At 40.3% G+C, this 20,930-nt stretch overlaps 3 protein-coding genes across 5 annotated transcripts in view; all 3 read left to right on the top strand.

Moving 5' to 3' along the window:
* The window catches only part of LOC119901727 (acyl-coenzyme A thioesterase 1-like), a 252,914-nt gene that overhangs the window by 100,507 nt on the left and 131,477 nt on the right, over nucleotides 1-20,930 (top strand). The gene's annotated exons all lie outside the window — the stretch shown is intronic.
* Nucleotides 1-20,930, top strand: part of LOC119901730 (acyl-coenzyme A thioesterase 5-like) — a 246,313-nt gene that overhangs the window by 119,184 nt on the left and 106,199 nt on the right. The window lies entirely within an intron of this gene.
* LOC119901723 (zinc finger E-box-binding homeobox 1-like) overlaps nucleotides 1-20,930 on the top strand; it is a 69,533-nt gene that overhangs the window by 25,682 nt on the left and 22,921 nt on the right. For both annotated transcript variants that reach the window (XM_038717343.1, XM_038717344.1), the window contains exon 2: nucleotides 16,184-16,363. In XM_038717343.1, the coding sequence (XP_038573271.1) occupies nucleotides 16,184-16,363 (180 nt within the window). The remainder of the gene's footprint in view (nucleotides 1-16,183; nucleotides 16,364-20,930) is intronic.

Genomic DNA, 20,930 nt, shown 5'->3' with positions numbered 1-20,930 from the left:
ACCAGGTGTAGAGCCGGTATGGATGGCCTTTTGGCGGAGCAGATTAGTGTGTGTATGCTTTCTGATGCGGCAGATTAATGCATGTACTGTAGTATTAAATTAAATTAAAGCTACAGTGTGTGCTCTCCCTCTGCAGCCGCTGTGGCGAAGGAAGATGGGAAACGCCCTGCTAGAGTGGTTGTATGGGCGAGGACAAGTGCGTGTGTGTATGTGTGTGTGTGTGTGTGTGTTAGAGGGCTAGAGAGAGTATGTGTGCATGTGTATGCGAGTGGAAGGGAGTAAATGAGTGAGTATGACAGTGCAGCGTTTTGTGATTGACTGCCTGCTTGCCTCATCTCTAACACACCTCTCACACACACACACACACACACATACTAAATGCAGGCTTTTAGGTACTCGCTGTTTTCAAGTGAGTACTTCTGTTTCTCCTCCCATGCATTTAAAAGAACTGGACTGGCAGCAGGGAGTTTCCACCAGCGGCCTGGTAGTGATGTTCTTCTCGTTTCCTTGATGTGAATCAGAAGCGAACGGGTGACAAACTAGAAAGGAATTGGTCCATTAGGCCAGAAAACGCTTACAGACCTACAGCCACAGCTCTGTGACTGTTTCTCTCTGTCGCACTTTGTCTTGTCAAGTTGGCCTGTGTAACTCTGACCTGATGGAAAGTGACAAAAAAGTCTAGGTTGTTTTTAGGTTTTGGCATCGACACTAGTAATTAGCACTGTTTTTTTTATTTTCAATACCTTACTTTGACTTTTATAAATGTTATTTTTCTACATATTTATCTTTTTTCATCCCTACAAAAACTTTTGTTAAATGAAATTGTCTAAAATTTGTCATTATTTATTCATTTTTATGATTTAAATCAGGAACTTATCAAAGAATAATCAAACAAGATTCAGACTCTGACTAGACTTCTACTTGGCATGATGGACACATTTTGGCCTGTGATTGGATTGAGTTTTTGTGGTGGATGGTTCTCTTTTGACTGCTTATTTGCTTGTTCAGGTGTAGCTCTACAGTCGCTGTTTGAAGACTCACCACAGCATGCAGAAGCTAATATCAAGTGACACGTTTGCTCACATTTCCAATCGGATTCTGTGTAATCGTTGCAGATGTTAAGCTTAGTTAAGTTAAGTTGACCTTAGTAAGCACGTTGGTTATTTGCTACGAAGTGACCGATCCAGATTAATTTCAGTCTCTCTGTCAGTGTCATTCTAAAACTCAGTTACAGTTATACAATCACACTGGGTGCCAACTCAGGTCGTAGTTCCACACAGTGAGATTTTAAATGAGAGAAACACAGATCACTGGAATTGCAGATTAGGTACTAGAATCTGTAGCGGGAAAGAAAACTTTGGATCGGTGCACCACTAATTGGATTTAGAGATAAAAGGAGCGAGTTGTACAGCACTTGTGTTGTCGAAGAGGTTTGCTATTTTTTTGTGCTGTTTGAAGTTGAATGTAACTGAAAGGAACAGCATTTTTTAAATTCATGTTGCAACAGGCATCCAATTTGTCCAGTTTCCCTTTTATCCCCATCATTCATGCAAAGCTGTGTCGTCTCTGTTGATGATGCATAAAGTAAAAATAATAAGAATTAAATCCAGGCATTGCAATTAAATCCTAATGTCTGACCTTCACATGAAGGCTGATCTGTTCATAACCCAGAGTAAATCAGAGGGTGAAGGACGGGGGTTTAGAGAGGAAAACAGGAGGAGGGAACGTGCTACAGTAAACAGGAAGTGACCACTCATCACCGTAACCTCCCACTTCCCTGTATGTCACGTCCTGTATGTGGACTGTGGTCTGCTTATTGTAAGCCGCTCAGGTGACATTTGTCACCAAGAGAGGGAGAATACCCACAAACTGTCGCTGAACCAGAGGCGCGCGCGCGTGTGTGTGTGTCGGGCGAAGAGAGAGATCTGACATGTTTTATTAAACATGACAAGGTTAGACTATCAGCCTGTGATATGTTGATATGTAGGTCAGTGTTGTGTTTATACTGTATGTCTGTAAGTGTGTGGGAGTACCATCCTAACGGCACAGTGTTAGCGTGTGACCCAGTTGTTGTCAGAGAGAGTTAAATCCTGCTGATCCTCCACTCGTCTCAAACACACACACACAGTGGATGGAGTGTGTGTGTTTGTGTGTGTGTGTGTGTGTGTTTTGTCAGGCAGGTAGCAATAAGTCAGTGTGGCAGGTGTACGGCAAAGACGCGTCTCGTCGGCAGATCGCTTTGTACCGACTTCCAGGCTCAGTGGGGCTTGGAGAAACTGCATATCCAACTTTGACTGTAGGAACTCCGCTCACACTTTCTTTTTGTGTTCTTTGTGTCTATAGATTTATTTAGCTGTCTAGTTTTAGGTGTATTAACACACCTGTCAGTCTTTTGGGGTTTGTTAGGAAGATTTAATCCTGTGATTTAAATGTTGGTGTCAGAGCTACTCTTTTGTTTACATTCAGATCACAGATTGTGTCTAAAAAAAACTTTTGAGACGCAATGAAACGTTTGAGGCTGCATTATTTTCTCTCTGCCAAATGGCCATTCTTACATTAACACAGGACAGGATATGTAGCGCAATACGTACCCTGCCTGCTTTACTAAACAAATGGGCTTAATAGAGTTAAAAATGAAGTTCCGTTTTTTTATGGCCTCCATTTAGCCTATGGTGTTAGTACACGCAAACAGTAAGATTTATCTGGATAAAATCAAGAACCATTAAGACTTAAATTGTTGCTCTTTGAGATACAGATTCTCAGTGCTGAACAAGCTTTGCTCATTGTCACATCTGTGGGGTGGATAGCTGCTGTCGTGAATGCTGCAGGTATGTCTGAGGAGTAGCAGTGCGCTGCAAATGTGTTGTACAAAGAATATAAACTAGTATCAGTTTGACTCACTCTTATGTTTAAAAGAAACTGAAAACGTCAGGCGAACAGAAACAAGTTGTTCTTCGTGTTTGTTTCAGTTAGGGTTAGTATTGAACTCCACCTGGCATTTGCTTTTACAGTATATTTGCCCACCTGCTGTACCGTTGTGCACCTCTCAATGAATCAGTGCTGTTCTTTCTGTGTTATGAATAAGAAAATAATATTGCACTTGTTACATCCTGTAGCACTGATTGCCTTTTTGTGACTAATTGTGCTTCATTGAGCTGCATACGTCTCAATCAAAGCTGAATCATGAGTGCACATTGGTGGTTTCATTGATGTTCCCCATTCTGACTGATCTGTGAGGCTTTCTATTAAAGTGTTGGTGAGGTCAGTTTTCTCTAAACAGAGCACTCACTTAGTGCTGGTAAGGAGGCTGCTTAGGTTTCTTTCTTTTATGTTTGATTCCCTTCCTTTCACAGAGAAATACCCACACCTGACACCAGAATCTAACCCGGGCAGAATGAACCTCTTAATTAGAGTTACCTCTTCAACTTGAAAACCCACTTTAAGGAGACTTAATGAGACAGGAGGATTTTTCACATAAAAATCTGGCCTAGAGCAGCTTTAATCACCCCCCCCCCCACACCCATTAGTGTTTATATGAGTCACTGATGAACTCCAGTTGGTTCGACAGATGATGATGTAGCGCAGAGGTGCAGTCAAATCAGTGGTTTTTCCAGGCAGCTATAACAGGACTGAGATCAGAGCAGAAAATGTTATGTAATACCCCGGTGTACTGCCACCCCCTGTAGGGCATGACTCATTACATACACACACGCACGCACACACACAAACACACACACACACACACACACAAACACGTCATGTAGGTCATTAATCTGATGTATATTATCACTCTCAAAATGGGCTGATCGTGCACTAAATATGTCAGTCACTGGATTGCTGTATTGCTCTGTGCATGGTTTTGACACCGTTGCTCACCTGTTTGACTGAAATAGACAGATTACATGCTTTCCACTGCAGTATGGGTATCATTAATGAGCAAATCACCATATCCTTTTCAGCTCTCACCTCCGACTCCTTTCCACTGAACTGAACAAATCAGTGTAAAAGCGCTGTGTGCATCAAGAAATTAAGTGCTAAATAGACTGTGTGTGTGTGGGTGTGTGTGTGTGTGTGTGTGGGGGGGGGGGGTACTGTAATAGTTAATAAAGTATGGAAACAGATAATGGCCCATAAAGATTTGCTTATACTTGGCATCTCGGATGTTCACGTCTAAAATTTCAGTGTGTCACTTTTCATTTTTAGAGTCTGATAGAGATAACGTTTTTGAGATTGCACTGTTGAAAATAGGCTATTGACGTTTTCAAGGAGAGAAATTCAGACAATGAACTCAGAAAGATGGTTTTTAACGTTAAGAATCCCAAAGTGATCACAGATATTCAGTTGCTTATAAGATTCAAATCTTTATGGCTATTATTTACATCCACAGTTAAAGCGCTCAAGACAAATACGTTAACACTTCAGTCACACTTGAATCAAGCCCTCACTCTTTTAGCGCACTTATACAGAAGGACTTTGGCAGTTATGTCAGTGGTTTCTCAGGTGTAGTCTCTTCTTGTGAGTCACGGTTAAGGTAGCTGCACTTGCAGTAAGTGGAAGCTTTGGGGAAATTACATCAGCCACAGTGTTGTACAACCTATCACCTGTAAGTCACCCAATAATGTCTGGGAAGTTTGAAAATGATGTTAAGAGTCACTTGTCTGTATTCTGCTTTAAGAGCAACTTATAAGAAACGTGATATTTATATATTTTGGAAACATTAAAATACACTCTGACAAAATGATTGCTGTCACAAAAATAACATGCTATGATTCCAATTACAGCTTTAAGTGAACCTTATGTTGCAAAGTATCCCTCTGTCTAATGTATGTTTAATCTGGATTTTATTTTGTTTGTGTGGTTCAAAATTACCTCTTGTTTAAATTTCTCTAGTCCTCAACCAGGAGTGTATTAAGAGTGTGTCTGAACTCAAAATCATGAAAACTAAATTATTCTAAACCTTTTAAGAACTCTGCTGTGACATTGAAATGTGAATTTCAGGTAGCTTCCCCCCCCCCACCAGAGTAGAATGAAACTTTTCAAAATCAATCACTCACACTTGACTCTCACGGCAGTGTGCTAAAAGGTCTACCTTGTCAAAGAGGATCCTTGATCTCAGTGGGACTAACCTAGATTCATGATGATTCTCGCACACAGAGAGACTTGAAGTGGGTAGAGCATGTAGTCAGTCTTTTAAATTAGGCCTTTTGGAAACCCGCCAAGGCTCGTAACAGTAAATAATAAGTAAAATGCCGTGAATATATTGCTGTTTTTCATGCATTATCAGATATTATGTCAATTGCTTTTTGGTTTTAATGCCATACAATGTAAACATTTACTTGTTCAGAACTATGTGGAATGTCTTTTGTCGTTTCTTTTTCTGTCTGTGCCAACAAACCACAAGCATGCAGTAGAAGTGTGTGATATGATGATTTGTACTCAGAGGAGATTCATTTTTCGACCACAAGAGATTTGCCATACTGTTTGTCTTGGTTGCACTCTTTAATATCTCTGGGTGTACAGTGTGTATGGTAGATTTATTAATCATTTAACAAAACATGATTGTATAATGACATTAAGTTGTAGTTCCCCCAAACTTTGTATACAGATATATAAAGGTTATTGTGAGCAATGTTGGAAATGGAAAAAAATGGTTTTATAGCACATGTGGATTTAATTCGAATATGACAATAAAAAAGATAGATAATCAAGTACCTTGATTTATCATCAGGTATTTTATTTGAGAAAAAAATAACTGTCCAGCGTGTTACTTTTAACACTTATTGTACGAGAAAAAAGAATCACCTAGATATTATGGTGTAAATTAGTGAGCTGGACAGAACCAGGCTAGCTGCCTCTCCGTGTTTTTTTTCAGTTACAGTATACTAAGCTAGTCAGCCGCTGACAGTTGCATCACATTTAGCATACCGACATGAAAGTGGTATAGCAGAATAAGTATATTGCCCAAAATATCAAACTAATCCTCCAAGCTCCATAACAGACCCTCTTTGCTTTAGCCCACCCTGCATCCAATTTAGTCCCAGTGTTTTTTCCTCAGTGTAGATTGTAGTTCTGGTGCAAAATAGTGAGGCCCTTCAGATTTTCTATAGACTTCCTACTGTTGTGTACTGAGGGGCCAACCCTGCAAATAGAGAGAGAGCGACAGAAAGGTCTGATGGGGTCTGATTGAGCACCTGGGCCGAGCAGGAAGCAGCTGGAGAGTCCTGATTACTCTGTGGACACACACACACACACACACACACACACACACACACACACACACACACACACACAATTCCTGAAACACGATAGGCTTCAGTGACTTACCAGGGTGAATGATAAAGATTCACAGTGCAGTTATTAATCACACACATACACACTGAGGTTTTCTCGTTCTCTCTCTCACTGTAACAATCGCACTCAGATATAAGAACATACACGTGGCAGATGCTTTCTCACTTGGGGAGGATGAGGGGGGGAGTCCCTGGCCTCTGGTTTACATTGCTGGCTCAAACTAGAGGGGTTTTCCTGTGTGTGTGTGTGTGTGTGTGTGTGTGTGTGTGTGTGGAGCTGTGCATTTATGGCTCTGCAGTTTGTGCTTGTCCAGAGGTTGTCGGCTGTTTTAAGGCAAGGTGGGCATGGAAATCTGGTGTGATGTGCCAGCGAAAGTGACCACACCCCTCCTCTGCCGTTTGTGCGGATGACGCAGCCTCAGTCTTACCTCATGATGGTGACTTTTAACAGACACCTCAGGAATATGACTCAGTGCCTTATAGTTAACAACTTCCAGTCCTGCTACCAGGGGCTGGTTTTATACTGATGAAGACATTTTTTAACTGGAAGGCTCTGAGAGGCAGTGAAATGTAATAATAATAATAATAATAATAATAATAATCCTTATTTGTAGAGCACTTTTCAAAAACAAGTTACAAAGTGCTTTAACAAGTGTAAAGAATAATACAAAAGAAACAAGATAAGAGCATGAAAAATTAATATAAAATTAGTAAAATGCAATAAAATAAAAGGGATAAAATAAAGTCAAATAAGATCGGGAAAAGCTCTCCTATAAAACTATGTTTTAAGAAGGGACTTAAAAGAGTTCACTGACTCAGCCGACCTGATTTCCTCGGGCAGGCTGTTCCAGAGCCTTGGGGCCCTGACAGCAAACGCTCTGTCCCCTTTAGTTTTCGGTTGAGACTCTGGAACAAACAGCAGACCTCTGCCCGAGGATCTCAAGGTACGTGCTGGTGCGTATGGGACTAAAAGGTCAGAAATATAACAAGGCGAGAGGCCATGAAGAGCTTTAAAAGTGATCAATAGAATTTTAAAGTCAATTCTAAAACATACTGGGAGCCAGTGTAATGAAACTAAAACAGGAGTAATGTGGTCATATTTCTTTGTTCTGGTTAAAAGCCTGGCAGCTGAGTTCTGGACAGTCTGGAGTCGATCAATAGATTTTTGGGTTAAACGGGTGAAAAGGCTGTTGCAATAATCCAGGCGTGATGAGATGAAGGCGTGTAAAATGGTCTCGGTGTCCTTAAAAGTTAACATAGATCGAATTTTTGCTATATTTCTTAGTTGATAAAAACATGATTGAACAAGCTTTGTGGTGTGCTGCTCGAAATTTAAATTACTATCAAACCAAACACCAAGGTTCTTTGCCACAGGCTTAATGTGATTTACTAGGGAACCAGCAGATTTGCCATCTGCTGAGACCCGATGACCAGGATTTCTGTTTTGTCTGAGTTCAGCTGGAGGACATTATTTGACATCCATTTTTTAACTTCACAAAGGCAGTTTTTAAGTGAACTCAGCATTCCAGGGTCTGTGGATCTGACGGGCAAGTATATTTGTGTGTCATCAGCATAAATATGAAAAGAAATGCCATGTTTATGGATAATATGTCCAAGGGGAAGCAGATACAAGGAAAACAAAATGGGTCCTAAGACCGACCCCTGAGGCACACCATATTTAACTGGACAGAATGAGGAGACATAGTTGTTTACAGACATGCAAAACTTCCTATTTGACAGGTAGAATGAAAACCATTCTAGGGCCGTACCAGAGATTCCCACCCAGTACCTCAGTCTGTCTAACATGATGTTGTGATCAATGGTGTCAAAAGCAGCGCTAAGGTCCAGGAGTACCAGGACTGAGCACATGCCTTCATCAGCAGACATTAAAAGGTCATTGGTGACTTTAAGCAGGGCAGTCTCAGTGCTGTGGTACTTCCTAAAACCAGACTGAAACTTTTCAAATATTTTGTTATTTTCCAGTACAGTGAGCAGCTGTTTGGACACAATTCTTTCTAGAATCTTTGCAATAAAAGGCAGTTTTGAAATTGGTCTAAAATTATGTGGGAGGGAGGGATCTAAACCAGGTTTCTTTAAAAGTGGGTTCACGCAAGCCGTTTTAAAATAATCAGGGACACAACCAGTAGATAGGGAGCTGTTGAAAACAGAGATCAAATGGGGGCCAACAGAATCCATTACTTTCAGTAAAAATTTTGTAGGTATTACATCAAGTGGGCTGGAAGACACTCTCATTTGTGATACTGTTTTTAAAAGCTCAGACAAGTCGATGGGATAAAACTGGTTAAAACTCTCTTGTTGCTGGTGAGGAACCTCTGAGTAAGAGGCAGTGGGGGTAATAGAGGCTCTGATTGACACCACCTTATTGGTAAAATAATAATACTGTAATACTGTAATACTGTAGTATTTTAAGTTATTGCACATATAATTAACATAAATAAACAGTATCATTGCACAGATGATTATTAGCCTCTTCAGTTGACTGTGGTGCGTTATACTTTTGGTGGTCATTTTCATGGTTGATTGCTTTACAGCACCAAACAGAAATAGAATGCTGTTCTTCCACTTTCTACAGTAGTTAAATCAATCAGAGATTGTAGTGGTTAAAATATGCTGGAAAAATAATAAATCACTTCAAACTTGGTTATCCATTTCATAATAGGAAGATAACTGGAATCCTTTTACAGCAGGAAACAAGATTATTTACAGGAAATGTTTTATACAAACTTGAGCAGGGCTGCAGCTAGCAGCCATTTTTTTTTATTAATGATTAATTTCATTATTTTCTTGATTGATCATTCTGTCCATAAAAATGTGAAAGAAGTGAAAAAGTTAAGCAGACAAGAAGGCAGGCTAAAAGCAGAGTTTCTAGTTTCAGACAAAAGGCTGGCTGGTATGCCACACTAAATGTAGTGTGTGTGACTCAGTGATCCATTGGGGACTGGATGTGATGCCTAGGTTGTTGAAGCATGGCTGATTGGCTTGATAGTGGTCAGGTGTGCTGATTGCAGATGGCAGGCAGATGAAGAAAGGCGCCAAACCAGGAGCGCCAGAGGAAACACCCATAATCACAGACTGGGATAAAGAGAGAGACAGAGAGAGAAAGAAAGAAAGAACAACAACAAAACTTACTTACACAAAAGGGAAAAAAATGAATAAAACCACACTCACGCTCATGCCAGGAGTCACAAGCATGAGTCACTGCAGGGGGCTCGTGACACTTTCAATATCTGGCTTTATTTAACCAACAGTCTAAATATCTAAACAGTCTAAATATTTGACATTTAAGAAGCTTGAACCATCAATGTTTTGCATTTTTGCCTTTTGTCCATAATCTAAAAGATTAATTATAGTTAATGTAGATTTAAATTGTAAAAATCTCACCTACACAACAGAACCCAGTTGTCTAATATGAGGGACGAGAATATGTGAGGCTGTCCCTTTAAGTGGACTGACTCGCTCTGCAGCTGCTCGCCATGTTAAAGTCTGGTCACATCTAGTAGCAGACAGAAAGCTTTAGTCATGTACACTCTTGTGTTTGGTGTGCCATACACACACACACACACACACACAGTGGGGTAATTGTCTGTTAGGGGCTTGGCAGAGTTCCCATGCTGCACAGCTGCACTGGGTCAATACACACACACACACACACACACACACACACACACACCCCTACCTATTTAGCAAACTAGCTGTAGTCTCGTCATGAGGCCTGATGTTCTGCTCACACGTATTTCTTTGGTAAGGACTCTTCAATAACACATCACAAAAAAAGGAGCTTATTCATGTACAGTGTAATGAGTGTTTGTTTAGCTGCAGGAGGTAATCACCAAGTCTTTAGTTAATGATTCATGGTGAAGAGTTATTCACTGTTTATTAGTTATCTTATACTGTCGGACTTAAAAGCATGCAAAGCCAAGTTGATTGATACAAGTGTGGCGGCTCTAGAGATGGCAGTGTCAGTTTGTCAGTTGGTCTACGACTTTGCTCCAAAAAAAAAGATTTCTCAACTACTATTGGATGGATTGCCATTAAATGTGGTCCAAACATCCCTGGTTCACAGGTGATGAATCGTAATGACTTCAATGATCCCCTGACTTTTCCTCTCATCCACTATGATGTTGACATTTGAGGTTTTGAGTAAAATGTAAAATGTAACAAGTTTAGTGATCCCTTAACTTTTTATCTACTGCCATCATCCAGTTTAAAAATATGTTACTAAATACTACTAAATACTATATGTTAATAACCAAATACCTGCAAAAGTCATGAATTCAGCCTCAGCTGCAACTTCTGTTTAGTTCTGATTTGCAAATGTCTGCATGCTTACAAGCTAAACTAAGATGGTGAACATGATAAAAAAGTAGTATTAGGAACATTAGCATTTTAACGTTGTCACTGTGAACCATTTAGTTTAAAGCACCGCTGGGCCTAAGTACAGCCTTACAGAGCCGCTAAGCATGGCTTTAGACTCGTAGTCTTAGTTATTAGTCCATCCCCAGCTCCTCCCAGCCCACATATTGAAGTGTGTAGCCTCTGCCATCAGTGTATGTATGTATGGTTTACATGTTATATATATAAACTGATATACTGTTTCTACAGACTAATAGTAGTCTATTTCTAGCTTCTCCCCCTCACTCTCCCTCCCCCTCTGCCCACTGCACAGCAGCTGACCTTTGACCCAGATACCAGTCCATGTGGTCCAGTCAGGGTTATGTTGTGGTGTGTCAGACACACATGATACACCCCCTCCCCCAGGGTCACGTGTCCTGATGTGGGTCTGGCTCACTGATGCCAACATTGTTGAAGTCAGATGCTTTGCTGCTCGCTCAGTAAACTGCTGCAGCTGTATTTTGTCTTTTTTCACATGAGTAGCTGTTACTTTTTTTTCCCTTTTCCAGTCATTGGACGGTAAAAAGAAGAAACTATATGAAGGGGCAGTTCAGTGGATACTGTATACAGTGCAAGGTAGATGCAGAGGGGGTGGCTTTTTTTAAAATTTCAGTCTGATTACATAATTAATTGAAGGTTAAATCAAATAAAGTCAGACGAGGCAGACAGGATATTATAAATTCCATCTTTTCTGTAACGTTTCCCTTGTTTTAATTGAGGGGAAATCTCACTGTGCTAGCGGAGTGCTGTTGGCCGTACAATTTAAGCACAGTTTTATTATTTTGTGGTATATGTTCTCATTAATGGAGAACTGAAAGTGAAACAAACATGATTTCACTCAACAAACAGAAGAAGGCGCAGGACAGGGTAGCCCAGTGCGTTATGACAGATTTCAGTCTTGAAGTGGCAGAAATCTAATCAGTAATCATAAAAGAAATCTGAATAAACATTAGTTCATACTAATGATGAAGGGTCTTGTTATGAAACAGATTCTTTAATCAGAGAGATGGATGGCAGGAAGGGAGGAATGCTATCGTCTAGACTTCCCTCCTCTGTTCTCTGGCCTCTCCTCTGTACAGACCTCCAGATGGAGGATTAACAGTTCACTTGACGCATTGTCATGATGATGTGGACGGGGCTCTCTTTCTCTCTGTCTACAAAATACACACACACAAACACACACACAAACACACACAGAAGAAAAGTTGTCTCTGTCTCCATCAAGTGTGTCGGGAGTCTTTTCGTCTCTCCTAGTCCTCTCACTGCCGCCTCCTGTCTGTTTGTATGGTAAAAGCACACCGGCCAATCGAGCAGAGAAAGCACCGCAGGGCTGATGAGGATTATTTGTTGTCAGGTTGTGCTGCTGTCTTTATGTTTGTGGATTTATCACTAAGATGCCTTCAGAGCATTTGTCGGACTTTAGATTTAAATTATTCTGAAAAACTGTGACATGTGAACAGCAACAGGAGTAGGTCTGCTTCTCAAAATTGTACTGAGGGGAAACCAGTTGACTTCAATACCCAGAAATCCTTAAATCCAATGTCATTAAACCACACAAAGCATGCTCATTTTTACTAACCTGATCTGTCTGTAATTAAATCCAAAGGAACAAGAGAGAAATAAGAGCTAATGTTGCTGCATTCAGCTTGTTTAGCACAGTTTAATGTTCCAGTTAGAAAGTAGAAAACACATTTATATTTTTATTTCACTTTTATTTAATTTAGTTAATTGTTTTGTTTAATTTTACTAGCCTAAGTGCTTAATTTTTAATTTTAGAATAGAGAATGTTATCTGACTGATGAGACTCATTATAATATTGTGGACACTGAGCAGTTTCATTGAATATTTTAATGCTAACAGGTACTTCTTTCTTCTTAGCACCCTCTGGTATTTTGCACACATCTGTGGTTAAATAGAGAAAACTATTACAATCAAACCCATAAAAGTTTAGGAATTGCAGTTGAAGTTTGTAAAAGATTGTTTAATCACAATATGGAAGTAAAATCATTAAAAAAATAATAATAATTCAACCAATAATGTGATATTATTCAGCCTGTACAATTAAGGTTAATTCTATCAGATACTTTGACAACATTTGACCACAATCTTCAAATTCAATGACAGAATGAATATAGAAAATACAGATATAATGCCTGAGCTTTTATTTAGTGCCTTCTCCAGTATTGTTTATTATCTGGAGCTCAGCTGGTTGTTGTTCCCCTCCTGCCAGCACTGTTAAGAATAAGTCACCAGAACAGACACAGACTGTTTATCTGAAAGTATAGACCTTTCTATTATTGGAATTGCCACAAGCCTGTCTGGTTAACAATGTGTGTTTTTGTCTGAATGAAGAGAGACACAGTTTGTTGATTTTTAGGAACTAAGGGTGTGTTTGGGCTGACGGTCTGCAATGTAGTTATTAACTACTTAACTGGTCTGCATCTAGCCAAACAGAGGTTACCATTGAGATTTTCATTCACACTAAACTCTGGTAGTCAAATATAGTAATCAGCTCACCGTAAACTGATGTAATGTGTTACTGAGAAGGCAACTGAGCTTTCAGGTAATACAAACTGTAAGATGTTTTCTGCCTCAGGGTCAAATTAGATAGCAAATATACAAGTGACTCTTTGAACATTAATTGTTTTTGACCAATATTCTCCAACGTTTCTGTCTTTATTTAACTATTATGTTCTTTTTTAAGACAGGCAAGGCCAAAATGGTAGCTGCTACACACCCTAGGTGACAGTCATGTGAATAGGGGGTGTAATATCTGTAGACTTCACATCTTAATCTCTAAATGATAACATGCGGATGATTTAAACTTGTGGTGCACCATGCAGGGGGAAGCGAAATGATTCATCAATTAAGTGATTAGTCGATTAACTGAAAACTAATAGACAATAATTTTGCTTAAAAATTACTTAAACAATACTTGAAGAAAAAAATGATTACGTAGTGGCCTTCAACATACAGCAGGATTTCAAACAGCAACCGGGTAAGGTAGTGTACATGTCATGTTTCTTCTCTTGTCATCTGGCCTATACGAAACCCCAAACCAGAGCACACAAACAAATTATGCGCCTCTCTTTCTGCTCCAGCCTCTTACATCGATCCAGACGTGCATCGACCCTCCCCCCTCCCCACACACACATAATTTTGCATTCTCTGTTCCGCTCATCTGTCTGGAGCAGTGACAGAATCGTCTGTGGAAAGCACCACATCACTCCTGGAGTGTGATGTAGGACTGCGTGTGTGTGTGTGTGCGTGTGTGTGTGTGTGTGTGTAGAAAGTGTTGGTGCTCAGGGTGTGGCTTAGATATCGGCGGGTTACTGTAGGTGTGTGTCATCTGATCTGCATTATGTGCATGCTGCAAGGGTGTGTGAGTTCAACAGCGCCACCAGAAATAGCTTCCTACTTCATGCAGAGGTGTAGATCTACACTTATGCAAACACATAGAGCTTGTATTGTGGTTTAGGACGTGTGTTTGTGTGTGTGTGTGTGTGTGCACCTGTCACCTGTGAACAAACAACCCAAGCTTTCCTCCTCATTAGGCGTCTTCAGCACCTCTGCCAAGATGTACAGCTTCCCTGCGGGGAGCACACACACACACACACGCGCGCGCACACACACACACACGCACACTTTTTGTTCATTCACATACATATATACTCATTTGTGCTCACAACAGCCATACGTGCACACATGCTGACACTAGAAAAGCAATTCAATACCTATAGTGCTCATCATCACTTACATCCCCGTATACCCACATGCCTCTATCAGCTACAACTCACACACACACACACACACACACCTCCTGCTAAATTCATTCAGACCAGTCCAGTTGGTCCATTTTTCACCCTGAGCTCCCATTAAGAAGCTGTACCCCACAGACAAACTCACTGACCGCAGCACAGTGTAAAATAGATTTGCTTTCTGAGGCTGATATACAAGTGATTATTTTTCCCCATGGCTGCAGTTTGTGACTTTTTTTGTGTTTTCTCTGTGTAGGTGATGAGAAGGAAATAATGTGTACCTCGAGTCAGCGATTGATGGATGTGACGAAGATTGTGTTTTGCAAAGTTTTTGCAAAGTTTGGAGCATATGACAGCAGAGGATCTGGATTTTATGGTTTAGGTTGTCCAGGCTAGTTGAAACTGTTTTTGTTTGGGTTAGTTAATCGGATTGAAAAAAATTGTGGCTTGTAGCTAAGAAAAGAAAATGCCTATGAACATACCTGAATGTCTATATTTTCTGATTTCATAGGACTGCAGCCAGCTTTCCTTTCTATGCTTCAGTTATTTAGATGTACTTTTAACTTGAAAAGACATAAGATCCGACATCCTAAACCAACGCAACAGAGAACAGGTACAGTGTATTTTCTGATCTACGGTGGCCTGGTGGGTTTAGTGTGTGCTGTACTGCTTTTCATATATCCAATTTTCTCTTATTGGTTAGCAGGGTTACACTTGGAGCACAGGTGTGGGGTTCTCGTCTTGAGGAAATTATATAAATACCATACCATAAAGGTCTCAGCATCATTATGGCTGCCATAATTGACACATTTTCACAGTAAATTTGCATTAGATGACTGAAGGTTCTCCTGGCCAGTCCTGTACTTTTGTATTTGCTTAACATATGATCCACCTCCATTAGCATGCCTTTAACTGCATTTTAAGGTGGCTTCAAATTGGACTGCAAGATCACACATTGCTATCTTTAGCCTCAAAGATTAGCAGCATAACTTGATTCTCCACTGTTGTGCCATTTAATTCATTGTGTATTATTGTAGAACACAGTAAGTAGAGCACAGCACAAAGTAGGGGAGGGAATCACCAGAAGCCCCACAATACGATATTATCTTGATACTTATGTCACGATACGATATTATTGTGATTTTAAACATTATTGGAATTTATTACCTTTTTTCCAACTTCAGATTGTGTTCTCAAAGGAAAACTATTTTTTTAGTGGAATGAAAAAGCAATTGATTTTATTATTATAGTACCAAAACTAAAATTCTCACATACAATTTATATAATAAAAGATCGATACTTGCCGTATCGATACAGTACTGCCTTGGAAAATATTGCGATACTATGCTGTATCGATTTTTTCCCCCACCCCTAATACAAAGGCTGTTTGGGTTCAGACTTCCAGAAGTGCCATCTATGCTAGAAATGTATGAAGGAGAGGCACGCAAGGGGGCAGTCGGACTATACTCCCCCCAATAGAGGCACATTGCTATGCTTTTTACCCATGCAGCTCAGATGCTGATCACACAGGCAGTCAGTAATTGCAGTTAATTCCTTTTTATTCTTCATCTCTGATGTAAATCAGACTCTGATTGCAGCAGCAGGGAGCTGACTCCTCTGCACTGGGAATCTGAATGAGCGATGTAAGTTGTAGCTGCTAAAATCTTACTCCAGATGGTACGTGTTAGATCATCTTCCATCTCTGTGTGTGTCTTCTCGCAGTGACAAACTTCAACAATGGCTTGGAAGCCAGTTCAGACTCTGACGACGAGGACAAGCTACACATTGTGGAGGACGACAGCCTGCAGGAGCCTGAGGTCGCCAAAGCTGATGGGACCACGGCGCAGGACAGCCATGATGCCACCACAACAGTATTACCCCACAATGGCTCGTTGAACGGAGGTGAGATGCCATCAGAGAAACATGAAGATAATTGTATAGTTGTATAGTATGTTTTATAAAAGTCAGACTTAGACTGCTAGCTTTAGACTGGACCTTTCAAGATTGATCTTCATTTTATCTGTTAATCCCAGGAATGTTTTCTGAGTATGTTTGCTCTTTCTCAGCAGTGTCCTGTTTCAGATCCACACAGTAAAAACACATTCACTGCTGGGAGCTGCCCAGCACACCCACAGCCGTACACAAGCTGTCCCCACACAGCTCTGCTGCAGCACTTTGGAGAGAAGTTAAACTTTAACCCAGCTGCACCTCGGTGGTAGTAGAAGCTCAGGGAGGTTAGAGTTGTAGTCACTTTAATTGCACAGATCTTCCCAGGATGTCTGCAGTGTTTAACCAAAAATGCTGAACTCTTGTCTGTTTCTGTGACATTCAGGACTGTACTGTAGCCAGTAGTTTGCACAAAAATGTCCATGGCTGGCATGTGTAATTCATCACTGCTGGAAATAAACCTTTAAAGCTACATTAAAAATGGACTGTGTGAGCTCAGTGTACAGTAGTACTAACATCTTTATATGGTCATGCGTTGGTTCTTCTGTTTCGGTAGATACATTAGAACAGGTGCTGAGATTATCCACACAACTGTTGTCAAGTGGAACCAGATCAGGACAGAAGCAGAGTTATGTTCACCGTGGTGGTTGCACATCATTGTGTATCAATGCAGCTCTAGCTAAAGTGCATATGCAGTGTAGTTTTTTGAGTCCTTGCCTCTTAATTTAATAATTTGATGGCAAGATGCCACCAGGGTAAAAACACAAACTAAGCATTCTGCTGCCACTGTTGGCATGTAGAAAAGCCGGCTGGCACGAGTCAGCTGAACACGATCACAGCTCAGTGTGGTAGACATTTTCAGATCAACAGAGAAGTAAATAGTGATCACAAGGCAGAGAATTTGAGCAAATGATAACATTTGACAGAGGGAAAATGTGAGGTGTGGGGATAGAGAAACAGAAAGAGAGAGGGGGAAAGGGAAAGTAAGCATGCCTGAGAAATAGACGCTTCAATAATGCCTTAAATAATGTATAATCTTGCCAGTGATGCAGAGGTTTTTCTGTATAATCTCCTGCTCTCACATCCCTTCTAACAAACCCAGGAAAATCCCATACATTCCCTAACAGGCTAATACACCTTTCAATAATATAGTACTCTGCCTCACATTAATTCTTTACAAGCAGTACATGCCCCACATCCCTGACAATACAGTATCATTAACATCATTATTTTTTTTTTTTACTTATTTGTTGCTGCTGCTGCAATATCTAAGCTCTGTAAACATGACCCTTGTACAGTGCAACTTTTACACCCATGACAGAAAATAATGAACCAAAAAGATTTACCAAACAGAGCAGAGATATACTACTGTTATCACCTCTGCGTGTGAAAGACTGACCCTTATACAGCAGTATAAGAGGCAGCCATTTAATGCTCTGCTTTACACAGCATGCTGCATAATGCAAACACAAGAGATGCTTGGATGAGATTACTGAGCTCAGGTGGAAGTGAAAAAAAGAGTGAAACTGTAATGCAGTCAAGTAAAGAAATGAGGCTTAAATAATATATAGACAATTGTTATTGCTTTGTTAAATAGCTGATTAGTACATTAATGCTGACTATAATGACATTCTGAGACTTATGTTTAATCTTTCCTGTAATGTACAACCTGCTCTCTGTTTTTCAGTCTTTTTAGGTCAACTTTTATTTTGTTTTATCTCCTCATATCCTGTGGAAACACCCTAACATCTAATTAAGGCTACTTGGGCTGTGCCAGATGAAAGTGTGAGAGAAAGGTGGTAAGAACCAAAATAGTGGTCAGAGCTTTAGTGGCTAAAGACAGCCTGCATCAAAATACAGACAATGTCAGAAATGTAGGACCAAATTCTCACAATGTAACTGCTGCTATGAACCACGTTTACAAACCAACCAATAAAATTGGAATACAAAATGAACTGAAGTGATCCAGAACACACTGGCTGACGCCACCGCTGTGCATATCTGCTTGTATATTTCTGTTCCTGTTTACGTTTCAGTGCCTGGATTCACCAGGTATTCCTCAACAATCTGACATGCCTAAAAATACAGATTGTGCACCGTGTGAGACACAGATTGCAACCAAGATTAGAGCTATTTTGCAGTGTGGCATGCAATGAACCTGCAACATCACTGTCACACAGCGTGTAGGGGTGTATTCTTTACTGTTGATTATTTAGAGGGCAGTATGTAAGTATAAGATTGTTTGTCTATGTACATCTACCTGCTCTCTCTTTGATCGGCTTAGTTCAATCCTCCTCTTGGCCTTGGGGAACGCCTGACCGCTTGCACAGCCAGATGTTCTGCTCTCTCTCTCTGTCATCTGTTCTCTGACTTTCTGTACAAGGCTACATCCTAAAAGCTAATCTGCCTGTGGCACACACACACACACACACACGGTCGCACATGCATACTGTCCTCCTTTTGAATTGAATCTCCTCTTCTCTATCTGAGCTTCATCATCAATACTTGTCATCTCTCTCCTCAGACTGGTGTCAGACTGCTTCTCTGTTCAAAATGAATGACTCAGTTTTTCCCAGAACAGTGCCTGCCTAGCTCTCAGAGGACTGTTGTCTTGGCGTGTGGCTGTCCACATGCTCGCTCTATATTAAGTAGAAATTGATGTGCTTTGCTGCATAAATTAACATATTCATGAGGAAAAACAAACCTGCTAATTTTTAAAAAAATGCATATCTCCATCGCAGCATCTTTGGAGTATGGCTGCAAACTAACAATTGTTTTAAAGGTTCAGTCTGTGAGATTAAGGATGAACTATTGACAGAAATACAATATAATATACATAACTATGTTTTAAGTGGTGTTTAAAGACCTTACATAATAAACCGTTATGTTTTTATTACCTTAGAATGAGCCACTTCTATCTACACACACCGCAAGTCCTCTGATATGGACGTTGCCATGTTGCACCGCCATGTTTCTACAGTAGCCCAAATGTACAAACTGCTCTATAGAGCGCATTTTGTCACTACGCTGAATAAACAAAGAACAAAAGAAGAAGAAGTAGTAGACGTCTGGTTTGTTAGAATAAAGAAGAAATGTGAAATTTAGACAAATGGAGGCCCACATTATATTATTTAGCACAAGAGCCGACAGAGCGTGACGCCCACCACAGCTTCTCCTCCCCTCCGCGGGGTGAGCAGTACCTAAGCAGTTCACTAGATGCCACGAAAACCTACACACTGAACCTTTAATGATCGATGAATCTGCTGATTATTTTCTCAATTAGCAGATCGATTGTTTGGGCAATCACAATGTTCATAATTCTGAGGTGGAGTTTTTAGATGTCTTGTTTCGTCTGACCAACAGTCTAAAACCCCAAAATATTAAGTTTACTGTCACGTTAGGCAAAGAAAAGCATCAAAACTTCACATTTGAGAAGCTGGAAGAGAGGATACTTGACATATGTCGCTTGATAAATGGCTTCAACAATTAATCAATTCATCAAATTTTTGCCGAAAATTTTTCTATGGATCAACTAAAGTGTCATCTCTACTTTTGAGTTTGTTTTATTTCATATGTAGTATGTAAAGACAGGAATGTTGACTGAGATATTAGTGGAATAATGTTTTAATGAGTTTCCTCATTAGCACTGCTGGGATTGTGTTTGACTGTGGGGAGTTGAGTCAGCTAAACAGCTCGTTGTTTGTCTGAGCAGACAGGTTTTATTTGCACTACATGTCCACTTGTAGATTAAAACAGAACAGGTTTAGTCATGCAGGAGGCATCACGTCTGCTTTAATAAACACAGTTGGAATTTAAGTTGCTTATCAATGAATTTCCTGCTGTCCTTCCTCTTATTCTGCCCATTTATAGTTTCAGAAGTTTCCCCAGCTGCAGGAAGTGCAGGCAGAAATATACTTTTTGGAAGTTGTGTTTTAAGAAATGAATTTCGTTTCCATTCGAGACAGCAAGAGAAAGCTCTTTAAAACTCGTACATACCTCCAGATAACCTATAGTAAGAGAGTTTGCAGGATCAGCGCACTTTCAGAAAGCTGACACTTAGCATTCAAACCAAACAGCGAAGGTACCACAAGATTTTTAATAAGCAGAGGCAGAACCAAGTCTGCATTCAACAGCTGAGATTGATTGGCTTGTGTTTACGCCGCTTCTCAATGCCCTTTTAATCCTCGATTCCCCACAAACAGCTCAGCCTACGCAAGCATCTGCCTTCATCTCTACAGCAGTCAGTTATAGCCAAGCAGGAAATACTAAAACCATGGAGACGGCGAGAATGTGACACTCAGAGATATTTCTCTCAAGGCTTGTTTCATTGTTTCTGAATAAAGCCTTACATGGTGTGAGCAGTGCTCATGAGTGCTGCTCGCTCTCTTTCACTTTGTTACTCTCCCTCTCGCAGCTCTCTCCTTTCTCCTCTGTGTACCCACTATTTTTCTTCAGTCATTGATCCCTTTTCATCTCTTTGTATTCTTCTACCCAGCTTGCCCCCCCCCATTTTTTTCTCTTC

Source organism: Micropterus salmoides, unplaced genomic scaffold (assembly GCF_014851395.1).
Source record: "Micropterus salmoides isolate LMB-PRFRI ecotype aquatic unplaced genomic scaffold, ASM1485139v1 Ms_hic_scaffold_14, whole genome shotgun sequence".
NCBI lineage: Eukaryota > Metazoa > Chordata > Actinopteri > Centrarchiformes > Centrarchidae > Micropterus > Micropterus salmoides.
This window is presented reverse-complemented; position numbering and strand designations above follow the sequence as displayed.